General features: G+C 55.8%; 1 protein-coding gene across 1 annotated transcript in view; it reads right to left on the bottom strand.

The window, feature by feature from the left end:
* Positions 1-20,699, bottom strand: part of SND1 (staphylococcal nuclease and tudor domain containing 1) — a 217,137-nt gene that overhangs the window by 79,780 nt on the left and 116,658 nt on the right. The window contains exons 14-15 of the mRNA XM_033163456.1: positions 20,337-20,409; positions 10,453-10,594 (exon numbers count right to left, since the gene is read on the bottom strand). Of these exons, the coding sequence (XP_033019347.1) occupies positions 10,453-10,594; positions 20,337-20,409 (215 nt within the window). The remainder of the gene's footprint in view (positions 1-10,452; positions 10,595-20,336; positions 20,410-20,699) is intronic.

The raw sequence follows: 20,699 nt of genomic DNA, 5'->3' as shown, positions 1-20,699 counted from the left end.
TCCTCCATCCCATCCTCTTTGGAAGCCCTCCAAGTTGCCTGCTGCGCAAATACCTTTCGGGTGCATGCTAAATGCAGGCAACTCTCGGCTGGGGAGGGAGCAACTGCACCCCCCTGGAGGACCTCCAAGCCCAGTCCAGCCCCCGGTCCCTCCTGGACCCTCTTGCTGTTCCCCAGGGGGCTGTCCTGCTGCAGTCAGCCACATCCATACCCTAAGAATGTGAGAAGAGGCTCCTGGATCAGGCCCACGGCCATTTAGCCCAGAATCCTCTCCTCACAGTGTCCAACCAGGTGCCCCAAAGGGAAACTTGCAAGCAGGATCCGAGCACAAGAGCCCTCTCCCCTCTTGGGGTGTCCAGCAACTGGGATTCAGAGCCAATGTGTTGTCTAATCCCCCTTCAAACCATCCAAGTTGGATGGCCTCCAGTGGGAGGGAGTTCCACAGATTAACCATGTGCTTCATGAAGAAGGCCTCTCTTTCATCGGTCCCCATATCCTTCTGCCGCCTCTCCCATAGGCACCTCACCAGACCCTCTCCTCTTCCTGCTGGGCGGGGGCCGCCAGCACCCCACGCTCCCACTCCAGGGGGGCCACCACCCAAAGCCCCTGACGGAGAAGCAGCCCCACCCCCTGCTTCCTTCTGCCGCGGCCCAGAGGAGGGGGAAGACACCCCTTTTTGGCCCAGCCAGGCTAGCATCCCCCCCCCCCTCCATGCAGCGGCTGCCATTCACAGGCGGCACAAATATAGCTGCAGTAGTGAGTGGCAATTTAAAATGCAAATGCTAACGAGGGAGCAGTGAACAAGACGAGTTCTGGTTGCAAAGGAGCTGCACCTCCGGCAAGGGGAGTCCACAGGCACCCTGCTCCAATTTAGGGATTACAAGGAGGGGGGAGAGGGTCAAATTGCCTCCAGGAAGAAAAAGGCCAGAAGAGGCAGCCAGGGGTGGGGGGGGGGGAGTGCCATCTCTCCTCCTCAACCCACCACCACCACCTGCCCAGACTAACTGGCATGCTACCTGCTCGTTACATGCTAATTAACATGCACAGCTTGATTAGGAAGCCTCAAGTGGAGGGAGGCAGAGAAGGAATTGCAGGGCGCTGGCGGGTCTGGTTTCTCCTGAGGATAGGATCACGGAAGCACAGAATCGTAGAGTTGGAAGGGAAGGGGCACCCATGTGCCATCTAGTCTGACCCCCTTGCAAGGCAGGGATCGCGGCCAAAGCTTCTCTGACACCCAAACTGCTTAAAAGCCTCCAACAAAGGAGAGGCCCCCCCCCCAGCTCTTGTGGGAGTCCGTTCTCCTGTCAGTTGGCTCTCCCCGACAGAAAGTCCCTCCTGATGTTGAGTCGGAATCTCCTAAATTGAGACGGCTGTGGGCATCTTTGCTAGAGTGGAACGTTTGGTTTGTGATTCTTCCCTAAGCGCACCTGGTCTCTTCCTCCCTAGGCTGGTGGCATTTGGTGTTGGGGGCTGGGGGGGGGGTTCCCTCTTGCAGGCCCAGCAGAACTTGAGAAGAAAGGAAGACGGCCGTCCATGTGCACAAAAAGACACAAGGTCAAAGGGGAGGAACTCCCCCAAGAGCCTTTCTCCCACATAGGAGAGGGAGGCGTTCTCAGAAAATGCCCCCATATTCCCATCCCATCTGTCGGGAGATGCTTTGCAATTCTATGATTCACTGCAGGGTTTCGGACGGAGGTTGGGTGGCGGCCATCTGTCAGGAAATACTTTAGCTGTGACTCCTGCATTGCAGGGGGCTGGGCTGGATGGCCTCTGGGTGACCCTTCCACCTCTAGACGATTCCTTGGAGTCTGCTGGGTGCTGCCCACAGAGCCAAGAAAGGAAAGGCCCCGCAGCAGTGGCACTCTGGAGGTTTCCAAAGGCCACGCCAGTGTGGAGGCCAGCTAGCCCTTTGCCCAGTGGAGCCACGCCCTGGGCTCCCCTGCAGCTCGGACAAAATTTCCTCTGAGCGCTGCTGCCAGCCTCGGCGGCTGCCCAGAACCCCCGGGAGGAAGGGTGGGCAGGAGGGCGGACTGGCCGCCCAGCTGCCCACGCTGTGCCCGGTCTGAGCTACCTCTGCCCACCCCTCCCAGCCACCACCAAGGTGTAGAGGGGAGCTCCTGGGAACCAGGCGCCAAGGTGAAGGCGGCAGCCCCCCCCCCCCCCCGCGCCAGAGTCGGTTCCTATAGCAACAGAACTTAAAATACAACTCCCGGCAAGGCCTGCTCACCCCGGCGCTGCCTTCTCCCGGGGGCTCGGTGCATCCCCCTTAATCATTCCTCCGCGTCCAAAATTAGCTCCGCGGTGCAAAAGGCGACAACTGCAACCCCTCGTCCCCCACACCGCCTGCTGCATGACACAGAGCTGGGGGGGGGGGAGAAAGGGAAGGGAGATATTTAGAAGCAGCAGCAGCGGTGGCAGTGGCGGCTGCTCCCCGCCTCCCCAAACAGCAACACAGCCAGCAGAAACTCCATTAACCTTGTGGAGGGACAGATTCAGGAAATGCCTTTGCCATGGGTTGGGGGGGGGAGCGCAGGGGGGACTCCCCTGCCGGGAAGGGATTCTCCTGAGCAGCAGGGTGGGGGCCGTGGGACTGGCCCCAGAGCGGAGCCAGAGGACACAAGGAGGGCTAGAGGCCCCCCCCCCCCCGAATCGCCAGCAGGGATTGGGGCCAAAGCTCCACTGACGCAAAGGGAGCCAGGTCCTGCTGAAAGGGGGCTGAGGAGAGAGGCCTGGGAGCCCCCACCCAAGACTGCCCTCCCTTGCCCTGAGGGGCTCCCCCAGAGGCTCACAGCCTGGCGCCGCTCACAGGTGCCCCTCTCCGAACCACCCCAAGCGAAAGGGAAGGAGAAGGACAGGCGGAGAGAGGCAGAGTTGGAAGGGACCCAGAGGGTCATCGAGTCCAAACACACACACACACCCACACCCCAAAATGGAGGAATCATTTGCCCAATGTGGGGCTCGGATCCAGGACCCTGAGATTCAGAGCCCCGCATTCTCCCGACTGAGCTCTGAAAGAGGAGGCGGAGAGGCCTTTCAACAGCAGCCGCAAGAGGCGAGAGGCAGCCTGGCCTCCGACTCCCAGCTGCTGGGAAGAGCAGCATGGAGAGCTGCTCTTGTGCTCGGATCCTGCTTGCGGGTTTCCCTGGGCAGAAAAGTTCACATGCCGTGTCCTTTTAAACCTGGGGAGAGGCAGTTCTGAGTTTCCTGTTTTCGCTCTCGGTTCCATTATGTCTTTTGTGTTTCTCTTTTGTCTGAGATCTCCGGATGAAGGGCAGAATACAAATTTAATTAATAAGTATAACTAAATGACCACAAAGCAAAGCACCTCTGGTTGGCCCTGGGAGGGCAGAAGGTTGGACTCGGCGGCCCCTCCTTGGGCAAGATCCAGCTGGCTCTTCTCCTGTTCTTGGCCCTTATAAGTCAGAAAATAGAAAGGGCCCTCGCTGGGCCTCTGCCCCGATCCCCACCCAGAGCCTTGGACCCTCACAGCCCAGGGCAGCTCCTGACACTACAAGAGCAGGGGCACCGAAAGTCCCAGCTGTGGGTCTGCCCCCTTCTGGGCTCCCCAAAGGACGAGCCACGCCGGGAGCAGGAAGGGGGATCCCCCCCTGGATTTCCATAAAACTGCAATTCAATTACAGGAGCCGGGCGAATTCATAAGTCTCTACAGCCCCGCTAATTGCATAATTAAGGACTGGGACGCCAGGAACGCAATTACACTCGCAGGCTGAGTCATTAAGGCCCCTCCGATCCGGCAGTGGGGTTTCCACTTGGGGACCGGGGGTCTTAATTGTATCGCTTTGCTTCGCGGGGGGGGGGGGGAGAGACGCATTCGAGGAACCTCCTCCAAACCCCACAGCTCCTGCCTTGAGCAGGGGGCAGCAGCTGATCCAAACCTCTGCCTGCGCCCCCCCTGCTCCCGCTCTCATGCACCCCCCACTGCAGCTGCCTTCCCCTGCAGGGGAGCCGAGAAATGTGCAGAACACAAACACACCCAGACCCCTCCAGAAACCAGAGAGGGAGAGAGAGAAAGCGCAGAAGCTCTCCAAGGAGAGAAAAGTCTCCCAGGCAAGGCGGAAGTGCACAAAAGCCCCCCGTGTGCAGCAGCAGCAGCAGCAGCATCCCCACGCCTGCCTGCACACCGGCCGCACGCACGCACGCACGCAGGGAGGCAGCGGCAGCCCTCCCATGTCAGGCGCGCCAGGCGTTTGCCCTTCTGCGGTGGCATCTCTTATTTATTTCCCCGCGTAAGTGGGTGTTTTAGCACTTATTAAAATTTTAAAATATCAGAGGCTCCGGAACGAGCCGTCTCATTTTCTTGTCTTGCGCAGCTGACTTTAGGACTGGTTAATTATAAATAAGATTCTGGGATGATGTCTCCGTATTACACGCTCGCCTTGCCAGAGCTCGTGTGCTCGGGAGATGCCTGCCCACAGCCGCCCGGCGGGCAAATCTCGGCAGCGCCACAGGTCTCCGCCCGCCCGGCCTCCTCACAAGCCTCTTGGGGGGACAGGGACGCCAGGAATCAGGGCCTGAAGCGCAGAGGTCTCCATGCACCGGGTCTCAGGTGCCAGCCCCACAAGGAGAGCTGGGAATGTCCCCCTGTAGGGTGAAAAAGGACCCGACTGGAAACCGCAGGAGCCATTCTTCTGAATCCCCGTTGCTGGAAGCTGCAGGAAGGGAGGGGGCTGGTCTGGTGCTCGGGTCCTGCTTGTGCGTTCGCCATAGAACACCTGCTTGGCATCCAGAAGGACCCAGCAACCCTCCTTTGGGGCATCAGCCCCCTTCCTGCCTCAGATTGGAGCAGGGTGCTCTTCATCTCACTGGCCCCACTCGTTCGAATCGCATCCCTTCTCTGCGGCTCCATTTTTGCTAATCCTGCCTTTCATTCCCTGGTGGGGGGTTTTCCACCCTAGTCAGCTAAAAAAAAACACGAAAGGTCTCTTTCGGCTGCGGTTTTCTGGCCTCGCTCCTGCCCCACGGCTCTGGGCGGCTTCAATCAAACATGCCCCTTGGAAGAGGCACAACCTCCTGGCCCCGGCTGCTATGAAGCAAAAATGCCGCTACAATCAGGGGCAGTGCTTGGGGGCGGCCACAGTTGTGCCCCCGGAGGAAGGGCCTTTGGGGCCAGGGCATGGCCACGATCCAACCTCAACGTGGCAGAGCATCTGGGGAAACGGCTGCACTTGGCATTATGCTGCTTGGGCAGAAGCTGCTGAGCCAAGCCAGGGAGGAGGAGGAGAGGAGCGATCCTAGAATCATCAGAGTTGCAGAGTCAGAAGGGACGCCCGAGGGTCATCTAGTCCAACCCCCTGCAATGCAGGAATCTCAACTGAAGCATCCGTGACAGGTGGCCATCCAGCAGCTCCCTAAAAGTCCACTACTTCCCGGAGGAGAAAGTTCTACTGTTGAACGGCTCTTGTTGAACGGCTCTTACTGCCAGAAAGTTCTTCCTAGTATCTAGTCGGAATCTCCTTTAACTGAAGCCATGGGTTCGAGTCCTACCCTCCAGAGCAGGAGAAAACAAGCTTGTTCCCTCTTCCATGTGACAGCCCTTGAGATATCTGAAGACGGCTATCGTATCTCCTCTCAGTCTCCTCTTTTCCAGGCTAAACATAGCCAGCTCCTTCAACCATTCCTCATCAGGCTTGGTTTCCAGACCCTTGATCATCTCGGTCGCCCTCCTCTGCACACCTTCCAGCTTGTCAACATCCTTCTCAAATTGTGGTGCCCAGAACTGGACACAGTATCCCAGGTGGGATCTAACCAAGGCAGAACAGAGCATAGAATCCTACAGTTGGAAGAGACCCCAAGGGCCATCCAGTCCAACCCCCTGCCAAGCAGGAAACACCATCAAAGCATTCCTGACAGATGGCTGTCAAGCCTCCGCTTCAAGACCTCCAAAGAAGGAGACTCCACCACACTCCTTGGCAGCAAATGCCACTGTCGAACAGCTCTCACTGCCAGGAAGTTCTTCCTAATGTTTAGGTGGAATCTTCTTTCTTGTAGTTTGAATCCATTGCTCCGTGTCTGCTTCTCTGGAGCAGCAGAAAACAACCTTTCTCCCTCCTCTATATGACATCCTTTGATATATTTGAACATGGCTATCATATCCCCCCTTAACCTTCTCTTCTCCAGGCTAAACATACCCAGCTCCCTAAGCCGTTCCTCATAAGGCATCGTTTCCAGGCCTTGGACCATTTTGGTTGCCCTCCTCTGGACACGTTCCAGCTTGTCAGTATCCTTCTTGAACTGGGGTGCCCAGAACTGGACACAGTATTCCAGGTGAGGTCTGACCAGAGCGGAATACAGTGGTACTATTACTTCCCTTGATCTAGACGCTATACTCCTATTGATGCAGCCCAGAATTGCATTGGCTTTTTTAGCTGCTGCATCACACTTTTGACTCATGTCAAGTTTGTGGTCTACCAAGACTCCTAGTTCCTTTTCACATGTACTGCTCTCAAGCCAGGTGTCACCCATCCTGTATTTGTGCCTTTCATTTTTTTTGCCCAAGTGTAGTACTTTACATTTCTCCCTGTTAAAATTCATCTTGTTTGCTTTACGGACTCTGATCACGCTGCTTCTTACTCGCCTTTTCTCAGCACTGAGAAGTCCCAAATGCAGGAAGCTTTCCTCAAGCTTTCCTTGAAAGCCCTCAATGGCCTCGGCCCAGTATACCTGAAGGAGCGTCTCCACCCCCATCGTTCTGCCCGGACACGGAGGTCCAGCTCCAAGGGCCTTCTGGCGGTTCCCTCCATGCAAGGCGTAAGGTGACAGGGAACCAGGCAGAGGGCCTTCTCGGTGGTGGCACCACCAGATGGGCGGGGTATAAATAAATAAATAAATAAATACTATTATTGTCACACGTTGGATGGAGCAGGCTTGTTTTCTCCTGCTCTGGGGGGGCAGGACTCGAACCCATGGCTTCAAGTTACAAGAAAGGAGATTCCAACTAAACATACGGGGAAAAAACTTTCTGACGGTAAGAGCTGTTTTGACGGTGGAAAGGTCTTCCTCTGGAGGTTGTGGCTCTCCTTCCTTGGAGGTTTTTAAGCAGAGGTTTGAGGGCCACCTGCCAGGAATGCATTAGCTGAGATACCCGCACTGTGGGGGGTTGACCGTCAATGCCCCCCTCCAACTCTACCATTCTCAGATTCTATGAAGCAGGGGTGTCTTGGGCAGACTTCTGAGTAGCAGGCCAGGCGCAGCCAGGCAGGGCCTCCCTTGGAATCCAGAGTGTCATAGAATCATAGCCTTGTAGGGTCGGAAGGGGGCCGAGGGTCATCTAGTCCAACCCCCCGGCAATGGAGGAAACAGAGCTGACAATCAGAGTGCAGGTTGCTGCCGAGTGTCACACCAAGCGTGGCAAACAAGGGGGGAACTCTTTAGCCGCCTATAGCACAGAGTTCAAGGAAGGAGAGAGAGAGAGATGCAGATGTGGAATATCAGCTAGAGGGAGAACGAGACCTCTGTTCCCCTCCTCCTCCTCCGCTGCCCTTGTTTTGGGGAGCAGCACCAGGCCGAAGGAATTCGGCATTTCTATTGAATCCCCCAACAATTAACTGGAACTCGATCGATGTTCAGGGCCGTCTTTTCTCCCACAGAGATTGCCATGGCAACAGAAGCAGGAGTGGGCTGGCGGCCCCAAACAGGGAGGCACCTGAGAACGGGACTCGGGGCAGGGAGACGCCCGGGGCATGTGGAGGAGGCCAGCCACGGCCGGATCAGACCCCAGGGGGCCCACAGAGCCCAGCCACCCGTTCTCACCGCGGGCAGCTGGATGCCCCCCAAGGGAAGCCCACCAGTGGGACCCAAAAGCAAGCGCAGCAGAGCACACCCCCCCCCCACGCTTCCAGCCACTGGCATTCAGAGCACAGAGACCCAGCAGGCCAGGAGCCCCGGAAATCCTTGTTCTCCTCCATCTAAGTGTCATTAAAGGGTGTTCAATCTCCAGGCAGCAAAGTCCATGGAGTCATTTTCGTCCACATCGGGGGGGGGGGGGTCATGAAGAGCCGCCCCCAAAGTGCTGCCTCTGAGAGCTGCTCCTGCTGGCGCTCTCCCCCCCCGCCACCTCACACCCACCGAGGCTGCAGAGCAAAGGATGCCTCCGCGGAAGACCTTCTGTTCCCTTGTGCTCCCTGCGCTGCTGGGGGTTGGACTAGATGACCCACGGGGTCCCTTCCGACTCTCCCACCCTGCGATTCTGTCTGCCGCTGAGCTGCAGGGCCGTCCCCACCGACGAGCCCCTGCATCGAGGGCAGGCTGGCGGAAACAGCTCCAGGCTCCTTTGGGGGTGGGAGCGGCCGTTTCCCAGCACACCCCCTTCCATCCGACTGTGGGTAAAGCAGGGAGCCTCCCCAAGGAAGAGCCCCCCCCCTGCTCCATTAGCTCAGCCTCCACGGAGCACCCAGGCCAGAGAGGAGTTTCAGGGGCTGCATCCAACACAAACAAGCCCCCCTGCGCCTGGCAGCATCTCAGCTCGGGGCCCCCACTCTCTCTGGACCAGTCCCTGCAGAGTCCCCCCTGCACCACAACTTGGCCACCCGCTCCCCTTCCTAACCCGCCTCGTGCCGTCCCAAGAGAGGAAGATCCTGCGCGGAAGAAGGAGTTTTAATCAAACAGAGAGGAAGCTGCCGGGCCGCCAGATGTTTCCCTCCACGCGACATCGTGACTCAAGCACTCGGCTCGCTCTGCCAGGTGGGGCATCCCTGGAGAGGAGCCTCAGCCGCCCGGCGGGTCCGTGGCTGGAGAGGAGCGGGCGCGGCTGGGCACGGCTGTGGTGGGGAGGGCAGCAGAGCCACTCCCCGGACTCTCCCTGGCTGCAAGGGGGCAGCAACCCTCTAGGCTCCCTGCCCGGCACACCCACATCCCTGGGCATTGGCCAGGGTGAAGATCTGGGAGAAGGGGCCGCGCCAGACGGGAGCCCTGGCAGGGAGTGGGTGGGAGAGGGGCCACAGGACCTGCCCTTGCCGAGGAGCGCAGGAAGACCCAGAAGGGATTGTGCCTCAGCCAGGAGAAGGGCACCACACCCACAGACCTGGGGGGCAGAGGCAAGGGGGTGGCAGCTGGTCTCAGGCACTCAATTCCACTTTGCACGCCACATGCCACCAAATTGCAACTTTCAGACAGCGAGGGAGAGAGAAAAGAACTAGAGTTGTACCCTGGAAGTCGAACGGAATCCGTTCCGTAGGTCTGTTCGACTTCCAAAATGTTCAGAAACCAAAGTGCGGCTTCCGATTGGCTGCAGGAAACTCCTGCAGCCAATCGGAAGCCGCTCCGGACATTCAGCTTCCAAAAATCATTCGAAAACCACTTCCAGGTTTCGATCGTTTGGGAGCCGATTTGTTCAGGAGCCAAGGCGTTTGAGATCGAAGGTACGGCTGTACAAGTTTGCACCTGCTCTCCATCAAGGCTTGCTTGGGAGAGTCAGACCACGAGGGAAGGGGCTGCCATTGGCCCTTCAGGCAGCGACAGCTTGGCTTCCTGCTCCATGCAAAGGAGACCCCCCCCCATGCACCCCAGAGAGAGGGGCTGGCTGGGGGCAGCTGTTCCTCAAGGAGGCAGGCAGACTCTTCCTCAAGGAGCCCACATTGTGGCAAACGTCGGCACAACAGAACCCAAACTGTTCCGCAGGGAATGCGCCCGCAGAGACAAGCACAGCCCTCCCTCCTGCTGAGCTCGGAATCCCATAGAATCACAGAACGGTGGAGTCGGAAGGGACCCCCAAGAGTCACCTGGTCCAGCCCCCTGCAATGGCAGCCCCTTCAACATACCCCAGATCCCGAGACCAAAAGGAGCTTTCCACAAGGAGAATGAAGAACGCACATCTGCAAAAAGCCTCCCGTTTTGCACAATTCCTTTATTTATTTGCAGGATTTATTCCACAAATCTGAAGGCAGCCCTCTTTAAGGAAGCTTTTAATATTTGGTGAATTATTGTATTTTAACTTATTACACTGACCGGGGCAAAGTTTCTTCCGGAGGTCGCAAGGAACAAAGACCATCACGCTCCAGACATAACAAAATGACTACCTCGGTCTCTTTCGCCCCCTTGTTTGGTCGTTTTAACTGTATCTTGTTTTGAAACTGTTTTGTGGGTCTATGGACCCCAATAAAGATATTTGATTCGATTTGTATTTTAATATTTTGCTGGAAGCCGCCCAGAGTGGCTGGGGAAACACGGCCAGGTGGGCGGGGGTATAAATCTTCACCATCATCTGCTCTGGATTGGTGCACAAAGGAGGCTGAACCCCTGGGACCAAACCCACGAACTCCCCCCCCCCCCGCTGAGTCTGGGCCTGACCCACCCCAACCTGACAAATGCGCTGAACACACATTCCTGTGCCAACACCCCCCCTGCTCCTAGAGTATTTGCTGAGAGGCGGCCTGCAGGAGAGAGAGGGACCCCCCCACACACACACACAAACACACCCCAGCAATGAGGGTCTCACCTGCGAGCAGGAAGGTGATAAGGCAAGTTTCCTTGGGCATGTAGAGCTTGAGGCGGGAGCCGCTGAACACGTACTCCACCACGGCCTCCGAGCGGCCGGCCCGCTGCAGGAAGGGGAGGAACTGCTTGGCCTTCTGGGTGTCCTGCAGGGAGAGAGAGGATGAGAGGGAGCCCTCAGCAGCAGCCTGGCGCAGCCCCCTCCCCACAGGGCCAAGACCCCCAGCCCTGCGCCCCTGCTCTGCTATAAGCAGGCCCGGATGACAGGCTCTGGTGTGCCCAGACACCCGGGGGCTCTGGGTCCTGGCTCAGCACCGGAAGAGGTCCCTTTGGGGCAGACCAGGAGCAGCGCACAAGGGGGTCTCCTGCCTCTGCCGACTCCCCACAGGAGCCGCAGGCAGAAGAGGGAGAGCTCAGCCAACAGGGCTGTCTGGATCAGATTGGCCTGCGCCAGTGGTGGTGGTGGGGTGGCGTCACTCCCAGCTCATCCGGGAGGCATTGCCAGGGACCCTTCTGCATGCCAAGCAGCTGATCCCCCGCTGCTTGGAAGCCGCAGCTCTTCCCGAGCAAGATTCAGCTTTCTTGGGGCACCTCCTTGGGCAGCTCGCTTTCCACAGAAACCTCTCCCCCCCCCTCCCCAAGGCTGCCACGGACACAAATAGGCATGCCTCCTCGCAGTTGGAGGGCTAGGTTTGAACTGCTTCTGCAGCTCCTAGCAACAAGTTCCTAAGGCTTTCAGGAGCTGCCCTCGAGGGAGGGAACGGAGAGTTCAACGAAGGGATGTAGAAGCACAGAATTGTAGGGCATGGGGGGACCCGAGGGGCCCTCTGGTCCAACCCTTCAAGGCAGGAAGCACAGCTGAATCACAGCACATCAGCCCCACCCAGCCGCCCAAGCAGGAGAAGAGATGCAGAGGGAACGGTCAATCCTAGGTGGCAGACTTGTAAAAGGGTAAAAAGAGTACTGGGAAATAATCCATAATGAAATGAAAATAAATGTTTTAAAGTATTTTCCCAAGAAAAGGAAAGAAAAACAAGAGTCCTTTTTGTTGGGGACAGTTCAGACAGAAATTCCCAGGTATCAGGAAAGGTTATTTATGTATGCTACTACTGCGGCCTGTGTTTTGTTAGCAAGAAGTGGAAGAAATGGAAGAAGAATGGCAACTTAAACTGATGCAATATGCGCAGCTTGCAGAGTTAACATATAGAATAAGAGAACAAGAAGAACATACATTTAAAGAAGATTGGAAAACTTTCATTCAAATATACGTGAAATAATTGCGTACACCTGAAAACGAATAAATTCAACAGTACAAGTAAGTTTTGATGGATATAATAATGGAATAGTGAATTGTATAAAAAAAGGTAAAGGGACCCCTGACCGTTAGGTCCAGTCGCAGATGACTCTGGGGTTGTGGCGCTCATCTCGCTTTACTGGCCAAGGGAGCTGGCGTACAGCTTCCGGGTCATGTAGCGAACCAGAGCAGTGCATGGAAAAGCCATTTACCTTCCCGCTGGAGTGGTCCCTATTTATCTACTGCCGACCTTCTGATTGGCAAGCCCTAGGCTCTGTGGTTTAGACCATAGCGCCACCCGCGTCCCTAGTGAATGGTATAGTTTTTGTAAAATATGCAGGGATTTATGATATGTAAAATGAACCATGGAAAGAAAAGAAGGATGTTGAGTATTTTAAATTGTAAAACAGAAAATTCAATAACACACACACACAAACACACACATATACACCCTAAACGTTTTGTGAATCTAAGCTTGGCCTCATTGAGGGGCAGTATTTCAATATGAGTAAATAAATGAGAGTACCCCAAAATCGGGGGCCGCTGCTTCTGGGTCCAGGCTGGGACTTGGAAAGGCCTCATCCAGCCTGGCTCTGCACACCGACTGCCTTGGGGACTTAATGATAAACTGCAGCTCGAACTCTGCAGCCTGGAATGTCCCCCCCCCCACAAAGATGGAGCCTCACCAGCGGCTGATTTATTCCCCCCCAAATGTGTGTGTGAGAGAGAGAGAGAGAGCGAGAGAGCGCGATGGGGGGGGGAGCGGGGCCAGAGCGCCTCAGCTCCACAGCTAGCCAGGTGGCCTTTTATTTTGCTCTCGCCTTAATTTAGAAAAATGAACTGCAAAGGGGCAGCCAAGGAGGAGAAACTTGCATGCCCGCATCTCTCCAGCAGCTGAGGCCTGGCACTGAAGAGGAGGAGCAGGAGGAGGAGCAGGCAGCCGCCTCGGGAAGAGAGCAGAGCCTGGGCTGGGCTGGGCTGGGCTGGCAGGGAGGCCATGATTCGATGGGGAAGGAGGAGGAGGAACCAAAGAATGTAAGGGGAGCCTGCAGGATCAGGCCCATGGCCCATCTAGTCCAGCATTCTCACAGCAGCCAACCAGATGCCCCAAGCAGGATCTGAGTGCGAGAGCAACTGTCCCCTCCTGTGGTTTCTGGCAAGTGGCATTCCAAGGCATTGGCGCCTCCAACTGGGGAGGCAGGGCAGTCATCCTGGCAAGGAGCCATCGAGGAGGAGGAGGAGGAGGAGGAGGAGGAAGGCAAGCCTGGAGGGTGGGCCAGCCTTTCTTAAGGGGACATTTCTTGAGATCCAGGGAAAGGGAATGCCAGGGGACAGCCAAACCGTCGCCCTTGCTGGATCTGAGAAACAAGCGAAAGGCAGGTGTCCATTTCGCTCACTGCCTTGTGCAGAACGACCCCCACCCCTCTCTCTTTGCAGAAGGACCATGCCCACCTTCGACATCCCCATGGGGAAAGGCTCCTGTGGGCAGTGGAGATGGCCTGGGCACTGCAGAAGCCCCAGGATCACACCAACAGAGCTCTGCCAAGGGCGGAGAAAAGAAAGCCGTCCTTCAGGCAGCGTGTTGCTAAGCTGTGGAACTCCCTCCCACAGGAGGCAGGGGTGGATTGAAAGGAGGATCCGAGGGCTGCCAGCCAGGATGGCTCTGCTCTGCCCTTCCCGACTGGAGGCAGTGCTGTTCGGAACGGCACTTGCTGGCAGCTGCAGGGAGACAGAGGGCTCTTGCGCCCAGATCCTGCCTTGGGGCCGCTGGGTCATGGGCCTGATCCAGGAGGCTCTTTTCGCGTCCTTGCAGAGCTGTGTGGCAGCAAAGCATGCCACTGGTGCCTTTTGCTTCCTGCCAAGTCCTGCCAGCCGCTGTTTCGGGAAGAGGTGGGTCAGCCGTCAGCTTCCCGGGCGGAGGAGCCGCCTTGGGGGCTGGTGACGCTGGCCGTGAATGGCGCTGTCTGGGGCGAGGATGGGAGGCGGTGCCAAAGCGATACGAAGGCGTGCTGCTGCCGGCAGCGCCATGCTTGTGCGTGTGTGTGTTGTGGGACACACGTTTTGGTCCACCTCTGCTACCCAGATGGGCAGGGTATAAGTAATAGATTACTATATTATTATTATTATTATTATTATTACTTATGGAGTTGCCTTAGAAAGGTCTCGTCCTTTGCCCCCAGGCCCATTCCTCAATCTTCCATGTCCAGGAATTGGACAGGGTGTGGGGGGCAACGCCCAAGAGCCCGTCCCTAGCTGCTCCCATCAGAGTGCTGCTCGGTGGAGGAGGTCGGAGGCCCAGGCAGTGGCTCCTTCAGAGCTCGCGGGAAGGGCTCCCTCCCGGGAGCCAGGGGTCAGCAAACTTTTTCAGCAGGGGGCCAGTCCACTGTCCCTCAGACCTTGTGGGGGGGCAGACTATATTTGAGGGGGAACAAATTCCTATGCCCCACAAATAACCCAGAGATGCATTTTAAATAAAAGCACACATTCTACTCATGTAAAAACACCCTGATTCCCAGACCGTCTGTGGGCCAGATGGAGAAGGCGATTGGGCCGGATCCGGCCCCCGGGGCTTAGGTTGCCTTCCCATGGACTATATCAGGGGTCACCAATCTAAGGGCGATGGGCTGGAAGTGGCCCGCGGGGGTCATTTGACCGGCCCACAACCTGCCCCCGAACTGAGCTGCCCACACGAAGGCAGCACTAAACCGGTACAGTGTGGCGCAGGGACTCGCTTCTGTGGCGCCAAAAATCGCGTCTGCGCAGACACAGGCACTGAAAATCGCGGGCACACACACACAGACGCATAAAATCATGGGGGTGCGAGGGATATCCGCAGGACCGAGGCAAGATAAACCCTGCTGACTCCCAGGCTATATGGAGAAGCTGGGAGGTGGGCAGAGGAGGGGAAACTAGAGGATGTAGGGTCGGGGAACCAAGCCTGATGAGGAACGGTTGCAGGAGCTGGGCTTGCTTATCCTGGATAAGGAGAGGCTAATAAGAGCTCTGGGATATGGAGTCCATTTATTTTTTCCTGCTCTGGAGGGCAGGGCCTGAACCTGTGGATTCAGATGACAAGAAAGGAGATTCCAACTAAACATCAGGAAGAACTTTTGAACGGTTAAGATCTGTTTGGCAGTAGAACAGAGCTGGTAGACTCTCCTTCCTTGGAGGTTTTCAAGCAGAGGTTGGGTGGCCGTCCGTCATGGATGCTTCAGGTGAGATTCCTGCATGGCAGGGGGTTGGGGCTACATGACCCCTGGGGTACCAGCCCTATGGTTCTACGATTCAAGTTCCCAGCCAAGAGAGAGAGAGCAAGACGGAGAAAAGCCAGGGATGGCTGCTATTATTTTAAAACCTCCCCAGCGTTAATTATCTCTGAATGGAAAGGAAATTATGCATAAATAGAATGGAGAAAAATAGAATCATAACTCTACTTTTATGTGAAGCGTTGCCAATTATGCAAAATTATGCAAGGACTTTGTGGAAGGACAGCCAGGCGGGTGCGGCGAACGAGCTCCCTCCCCCAACCCCATCACTCTGCAATTGTGGCTCTCGCAAGCCCCATAATGGGACGCAGCGTTGGAAGCGGACGCAGATTTGTCTTACATGACTTAAATTATTTAGTAAATTACTCCCGAGCAGGATTACATGCCTTGGAGGGGAGGGATAGCAGTCCAGGGTTTCTCTTGCAAGCCTCGGGGGCTCAGACCGTGATTTGGGGGGGGGCAGAGGCACTGATAGGGCTCAGAAGCCCACCCCCTCTCTTTCTCTGTTCTTGGCAGGCCGCGCAAACGTGCTCAGCTGCAAGGCGGCGTCAGGTGACAACGCAGCACATTTAATCAGATGCCTCCAGGCACCGGCCGGAATTAGATCACTTGCCCGCCGAGCAGGTTTCGAACCGCTTAGCCGCAGCCGCCTCATCTGCACAGCCAAGCTGCTCAAATGCAATCAAGGTGCCTTAATGAGGAGGCGCAGGAGACCAGGAGGGGGGCGGAGGGGGGGAAGAGTCGGCTTCCGCAGCTCCGTCACCAGCTCAGTTGCCTGGCGGGCTCTGCTCAGAGAACCCTTTCAGCGGAGGGCACGGGGCCCAGAGAAGAGGCCTCTCTTCCAGGGGAGGGCCACCCGCCCTTTCGGCTCACCAGCGAGGGACGTCTCGCCGGTCTCCTGCCCGCCGGTCACCTTCCCCAAGGGCCTCGGAGGAGGTGGGGATGCCAGGAATCCTGCCTGGCAAAGGCTCGGAGCCGCTGAGGGAACCGGCGGCAGAGACAGGAGCGTCTTGGCCCGGGCGGCACCATCTGCGGCTGCAAGCGAGGGCGTGCCTGGCACAGAAAGCGAAAGGCAAACCGAATCCAGCTCCGTATGCCGGTGAGGAGGAGATATGGCAGGCCTGCTGGATCAGGCCCAGCGCCCGTCTCGTCCAGCATCCTGTTCTCAGTGTCACCAACCAGGTGCCCGTTCTGCCAACCTGTGATTCAGAGGTGCCATCTCTCTGGCCACCCTGGCTGGCAGCCATCCATAGCCCTCTCCTCCTCCATGAAATTGTCTAATTCTCTTTGAGAGCCATCCAAGCTGGCCGCCGTCTTGTGGGAAGGAGTTCCACAGGTAAACTCTGCACTGCGCAAAGAAGTTATTTCTTTTCTCCGTCTTGAATCCAGCTTCATTGCACCTCCAGGAGTTCCAGGGTTAGGAGAGAGGGAGGAAACCCTTTTCTCTCTCCACTTTCTCCAGGCCAGGCATCATTTTTTAAGTTTCTATCACGTTGCCTCTTCCTCGCCTCTTCTCTAAACTGCCAAGTCCCAAACCCGGGGACCTTTCTTCGCAGGGCAGTCCCTCCACCCCGATCAATTTGGGTGTCCTTTCCTGAACCTTTTCCAACTCAGCAATATTCCTTTCGAGGCGAGTCAACCGGAAATGGGCATGGGATTCCAGAGCGTTTTCTAGCGGTGCCATGATATTGGCGGTTTTATTTTCCATTCTCTTCCTGATGCTCCCCAGCGTGGAACTTGCCTTTTCGCAGCTGCAGCACCTTCACGGAGCTTCTGCTGCGATCGCAAGGTGTCGTCCCTGGTCTGTCAGTGCCACCGAGCGTACATGTGAAATTAAGAATATCTATTTTTTGCTCCACCACGCATCACTTCACAAGGATTTACTGCCCATCCACTCTGTTTGGAAAGGTCCTCTTGGAAGCTCTTGGCAATCTCGTTTTGTTCCAACAAGCTGGAACGATCCACTGTCATCAGCAAACCTGGTCACCTCCCTGCTCCTCACTCTGGATCCTGTGGTGTTGTTGTTCAGTCGTTCAGTCATGTCCGACTCTTCGTGACCCCATGGACCAGAGCACGCCAGGCACGCCTATCTTTCACTGCCTCCTGCAGTTTGGTCAGACTCATGTTGGTAGCTTCAAGAACACTGTCCAACCATCTCATCCTCTGTCGTCCCCTTCTCCTTGTGCCCTCCATCTTTCCAAACATCAGGGTCTTTTCCAGGGAGTCTTCTCTTCTCATGAGGTGGCCAAAGTCTTGGAGCCTCAGCTTCAGGATCTGTCCTTCCGGTGAGCACTCAGGGCTGATTTCCTTCAGAATGGATAGGTTTGATCTTCTTGCAGGCCAAGGGACTTTCAAGAGTCTCCTCCAGCACCAGAATTCAAATGCATCCATTCTTCGGCAAACAGCCTTCTTTATGGTCCAGCTCTCACTTCCATACATTACTACTGGGAAAACCATAGCTTTAACTATACGGACCTTTGTCAGCAATGTGATGTCTCTGCTTTTTAAGATGCTGTCTAGGTTTGTCATCACTTTTCTCCCAAGAAGCAGGCGTATTTTAATTTCGTGACTACCGTCACCATCTGCAGTGATCATGGAACCCAAGAAAGTAAAATCTCTCAGTGGCGCAGGGCCCAACGGCGGTCCTTGGGGGACCCCACTTCCTACTTCTCTCCCTTTGGAGAACCGGCCAGTTACTCCTTCTCATTGCTCCCGGAAGCTTTGCCCATTCCTTTTGTAAAATGATTTTTATTTGATTTTAGAAAATATAAACTTACAACAAAGTCAATTAAAAATCCATATGAAGAGATTGCTCTGAATCACAAGACTCCCCCCCCCCTTTCATCCTTGGGTCCTCATGTCAATTGCCTTCTCCTTGCGAGGAGAGCCCAGGGGATGTCCTACTCGTGAGGAGAGCCCGGGCGGGAGTACTCGCGGGGAGAGCGGGGAAGGTGATCCTGCTAGTGGGGAGGAGCAGGGTAGGGAACCTCCTCGAGAGGAGGTCTTGCTCAGGTACAGGCAGCCCCAGCCACTGCTGTCACCTGACTCCTCTCAAAGCCCATCGCCAGAGCTCTCTCCCGCGGAAGAGGAGGAGGAGTCGAGGGTCAGGGATGCTGGGCAGAGACCCAGCAACGCCAGCCAGAGGTGATCGGAGGGGGAGTTGCAGATCGGAGGGGGGGGCAGAGGAAACAGAAGACGTCGCTTCAGGGTGCCGAGGCTTCGGTGCTGGGCGGGAAACAGGAGAGGAGGCACTTCCGGATTCTGCAAGTGACTGAGCGGTCATGTTTTTAGCTAGCTCCACACTGTAAATAGTTATGCACAATAAAGTAATTTTCCGTGTAAGAGGACTCTGTTGTTACTCATGAGCAACACTGTGGTGTACCCTGACAAATTACAACTGCATAACAATCCTTTATCCACATTTCTTATCCATCTAAATTGTCCATAGTTTTTGTCACTTTACAAGTGTGATTAAAATCCTGCTAGTGTTTCCATTTGCTTACAATGGTCTCCTAAATAAATTATAGATTTTTTTCCCCATTCTCTTTTTAAAGTTCTTGTCTTCTTGGTCCCTGAGCTTCCCAGTTGATTTTGCCATTTCGGCATAGTCCATCAACTTGATTTGCCCTGGTCGGGATTGTTTCTTCCTTCCGTCTCTCGGTTAATAATATCCATGCGGCCGTGACCACATACATAGAAAGAAGCGTTGCCCATTCCTGACCCACAAGAGGCTCTCTTCCTTGACTTTCTCGGGAGCCTGTGGAAAGGCTGCTTGCAGAGAGCTCTGCGAAACTTCAAAGTACACTGGGGCAACCAGGTCACCCCTATCACCAGGGCGTCCAGCTCCCCCCAAGGATGCCAATCTCAGCAGCCCAAGTCCAGAAGCAGCGCAAATGTCCCCACGGGGCCCTGGCTGGATCTGGGAGGGCAGTTTTGCTCCCGAGGGCCTGAGTTTGCAGCTGTGTGGAGAACTTTCCCTGTCCTCTCAGTCAGGGGGACAACGGCTGCTGATGAGGCTTCCGTCCTGGTGGCGTCAGGTCGATGGCCGATGAAAAGCCAATCACTTTCCCAGCCTGCATCTCTCTCTCTCTCCACCAGGGGTAGGCAACCTAAGGCCCAGGGGCCGAATCCGGCCCAATCGCCTGCTCAATCCAGCCCATGGACAGTCCGGGAATCAGGGTGTTTGTGTTAGCATTTCACCCCTCCCTTTGTGAGAATCGTATGACTTGTGGTCTGAGAGAAGGGGGAGGGAACTGAGTCTTTGATCTCCCTATTTAACTTCTGTAATCTGTATATATTGTAGTTTGTAGAAATAAAGAAGAACTGTTTCAAGTTAATGTAGCCACTGCATTTATTAGACCTCTGAAGTTAGTACAGGTGCTCATGACACACAGTTGTGAGTCCAGTTATCCGGATTGAGCTGAAGGTGTTCCAGTCTTCTAGCCTGGCCCAGTCGGGGCACAAAGAGGGGCACAAGATGTGGATAGATCCTGGCTTAAATCCACAGTTTATACGTGAGTAGAATGTGTGCTTTTATTTAAAATGCATCTCTGGGTTATTTGTGGGGCATAGGAATCCGTTCATTTTTTTTCTCCCCAAAATATAGCCTGGCCCACCACATGGTCTGACGGTGGACCAGCCCACGGCTGAAAAAGGTTGGTGACCCCTGCTCTACACACACACACACACACACACACACACACAACCCCCCCCCCCCAAATCCTTTCCATTTCCCTTTCATAACCAAGCAGGGCTGCAGAGTTTCACTTTGGGGCTCTTTGCTTGGAGGAGGGAATGGGCATGGGAAACGGCCTGACCCCTCGGGAGATTCTGGAGCCAGGCACTGGGCACATGGTGAGAAGGAGAGAGAGAGAGAAGGAAGGAAGAGAAGGAGAACAAACACCTCCCAATGGCGCCCACCAGCCTTGCCTTTGGCCAAGCTGGTTCCATGAAGCCCCTTGGAAGGGAGGGAGGCGCCCATTTCCAGGCCAAGACCAAGCGCCTTTCCAAAGCTTTCACCTGGAGGGCTGAGAACGGGACTCTAGAGATCCCAGCAGAAAACCTAGGCCTCTCCCTCCTCTCCACTTAGGCAGAGTTTCTAAGAGAGAGCTCAGTCAGCAGAGCAGGAGACTCTTAATCTCAGGGTCATGGGTTCGAGGCCCATGGATTCCTGCATCGCAGGGGGTTGGACCAGATGACCCTCGGGGGTCCCTTCCAACTCCGCAATTCGGTGATTCTACACATTGCCCTTCTTTTTTAAAAACAAAACAAGCATGCAGGGACGCTGGTGGGATCTGCTTCTCTGCAGGGCGACTCTGCCTTCCTTACCCCAGAGATGTCGGCCACCCGGTGGATCGGGACCTCCTTCTTGCTATGCAGTCCTTTCCCATTCTTTATCGCCCTGTTTGGGGGGGGGAAGCAATCAGATGGTCAAAGGAGCCAGAGGGGCAGGCCAGGAGGAATCCCCTTCTGCTTCTGGGGGGCTTGTTGACCCTGCGCTCAGAAGCCTGGATCTCCCTCAAAGGGAGACTCAAAAGTAGCCAGAAATTCCCTGGCCTCAATGGCACAAAAGACTGAAACATGCAACGAGCAGTTCTTCAATTCTCAGGGAAAGCAGGTTTCTCTCTCAAATGAGGTGTCGTCTCCTGCAACCTTGCGGGAACATGGGGCGCCCCAGCCCTGGCCCCACCC

Source organism: Lacerta agilis, chromosome 10, assembly GCF_009819535.1.
Source record: "Lacerta agilis isolate rLacAgi1 chromosome 10, rLacAgi1.pri, whole genome shotgun sequence".
In the NCBI taxonomy this organism is placed as follows: domain Eukaryota; kingdom Metazoa; phylum Chordata; class Lepidosauria; order Squamata; family Lacertidae; genus Lacerta; species Lacerta agilis.
The sequence above is the reverse complement of the archived record's forward strand: the minus strand, read 5'-3'. Positions and strand labels throughout refer to the sequence as shown.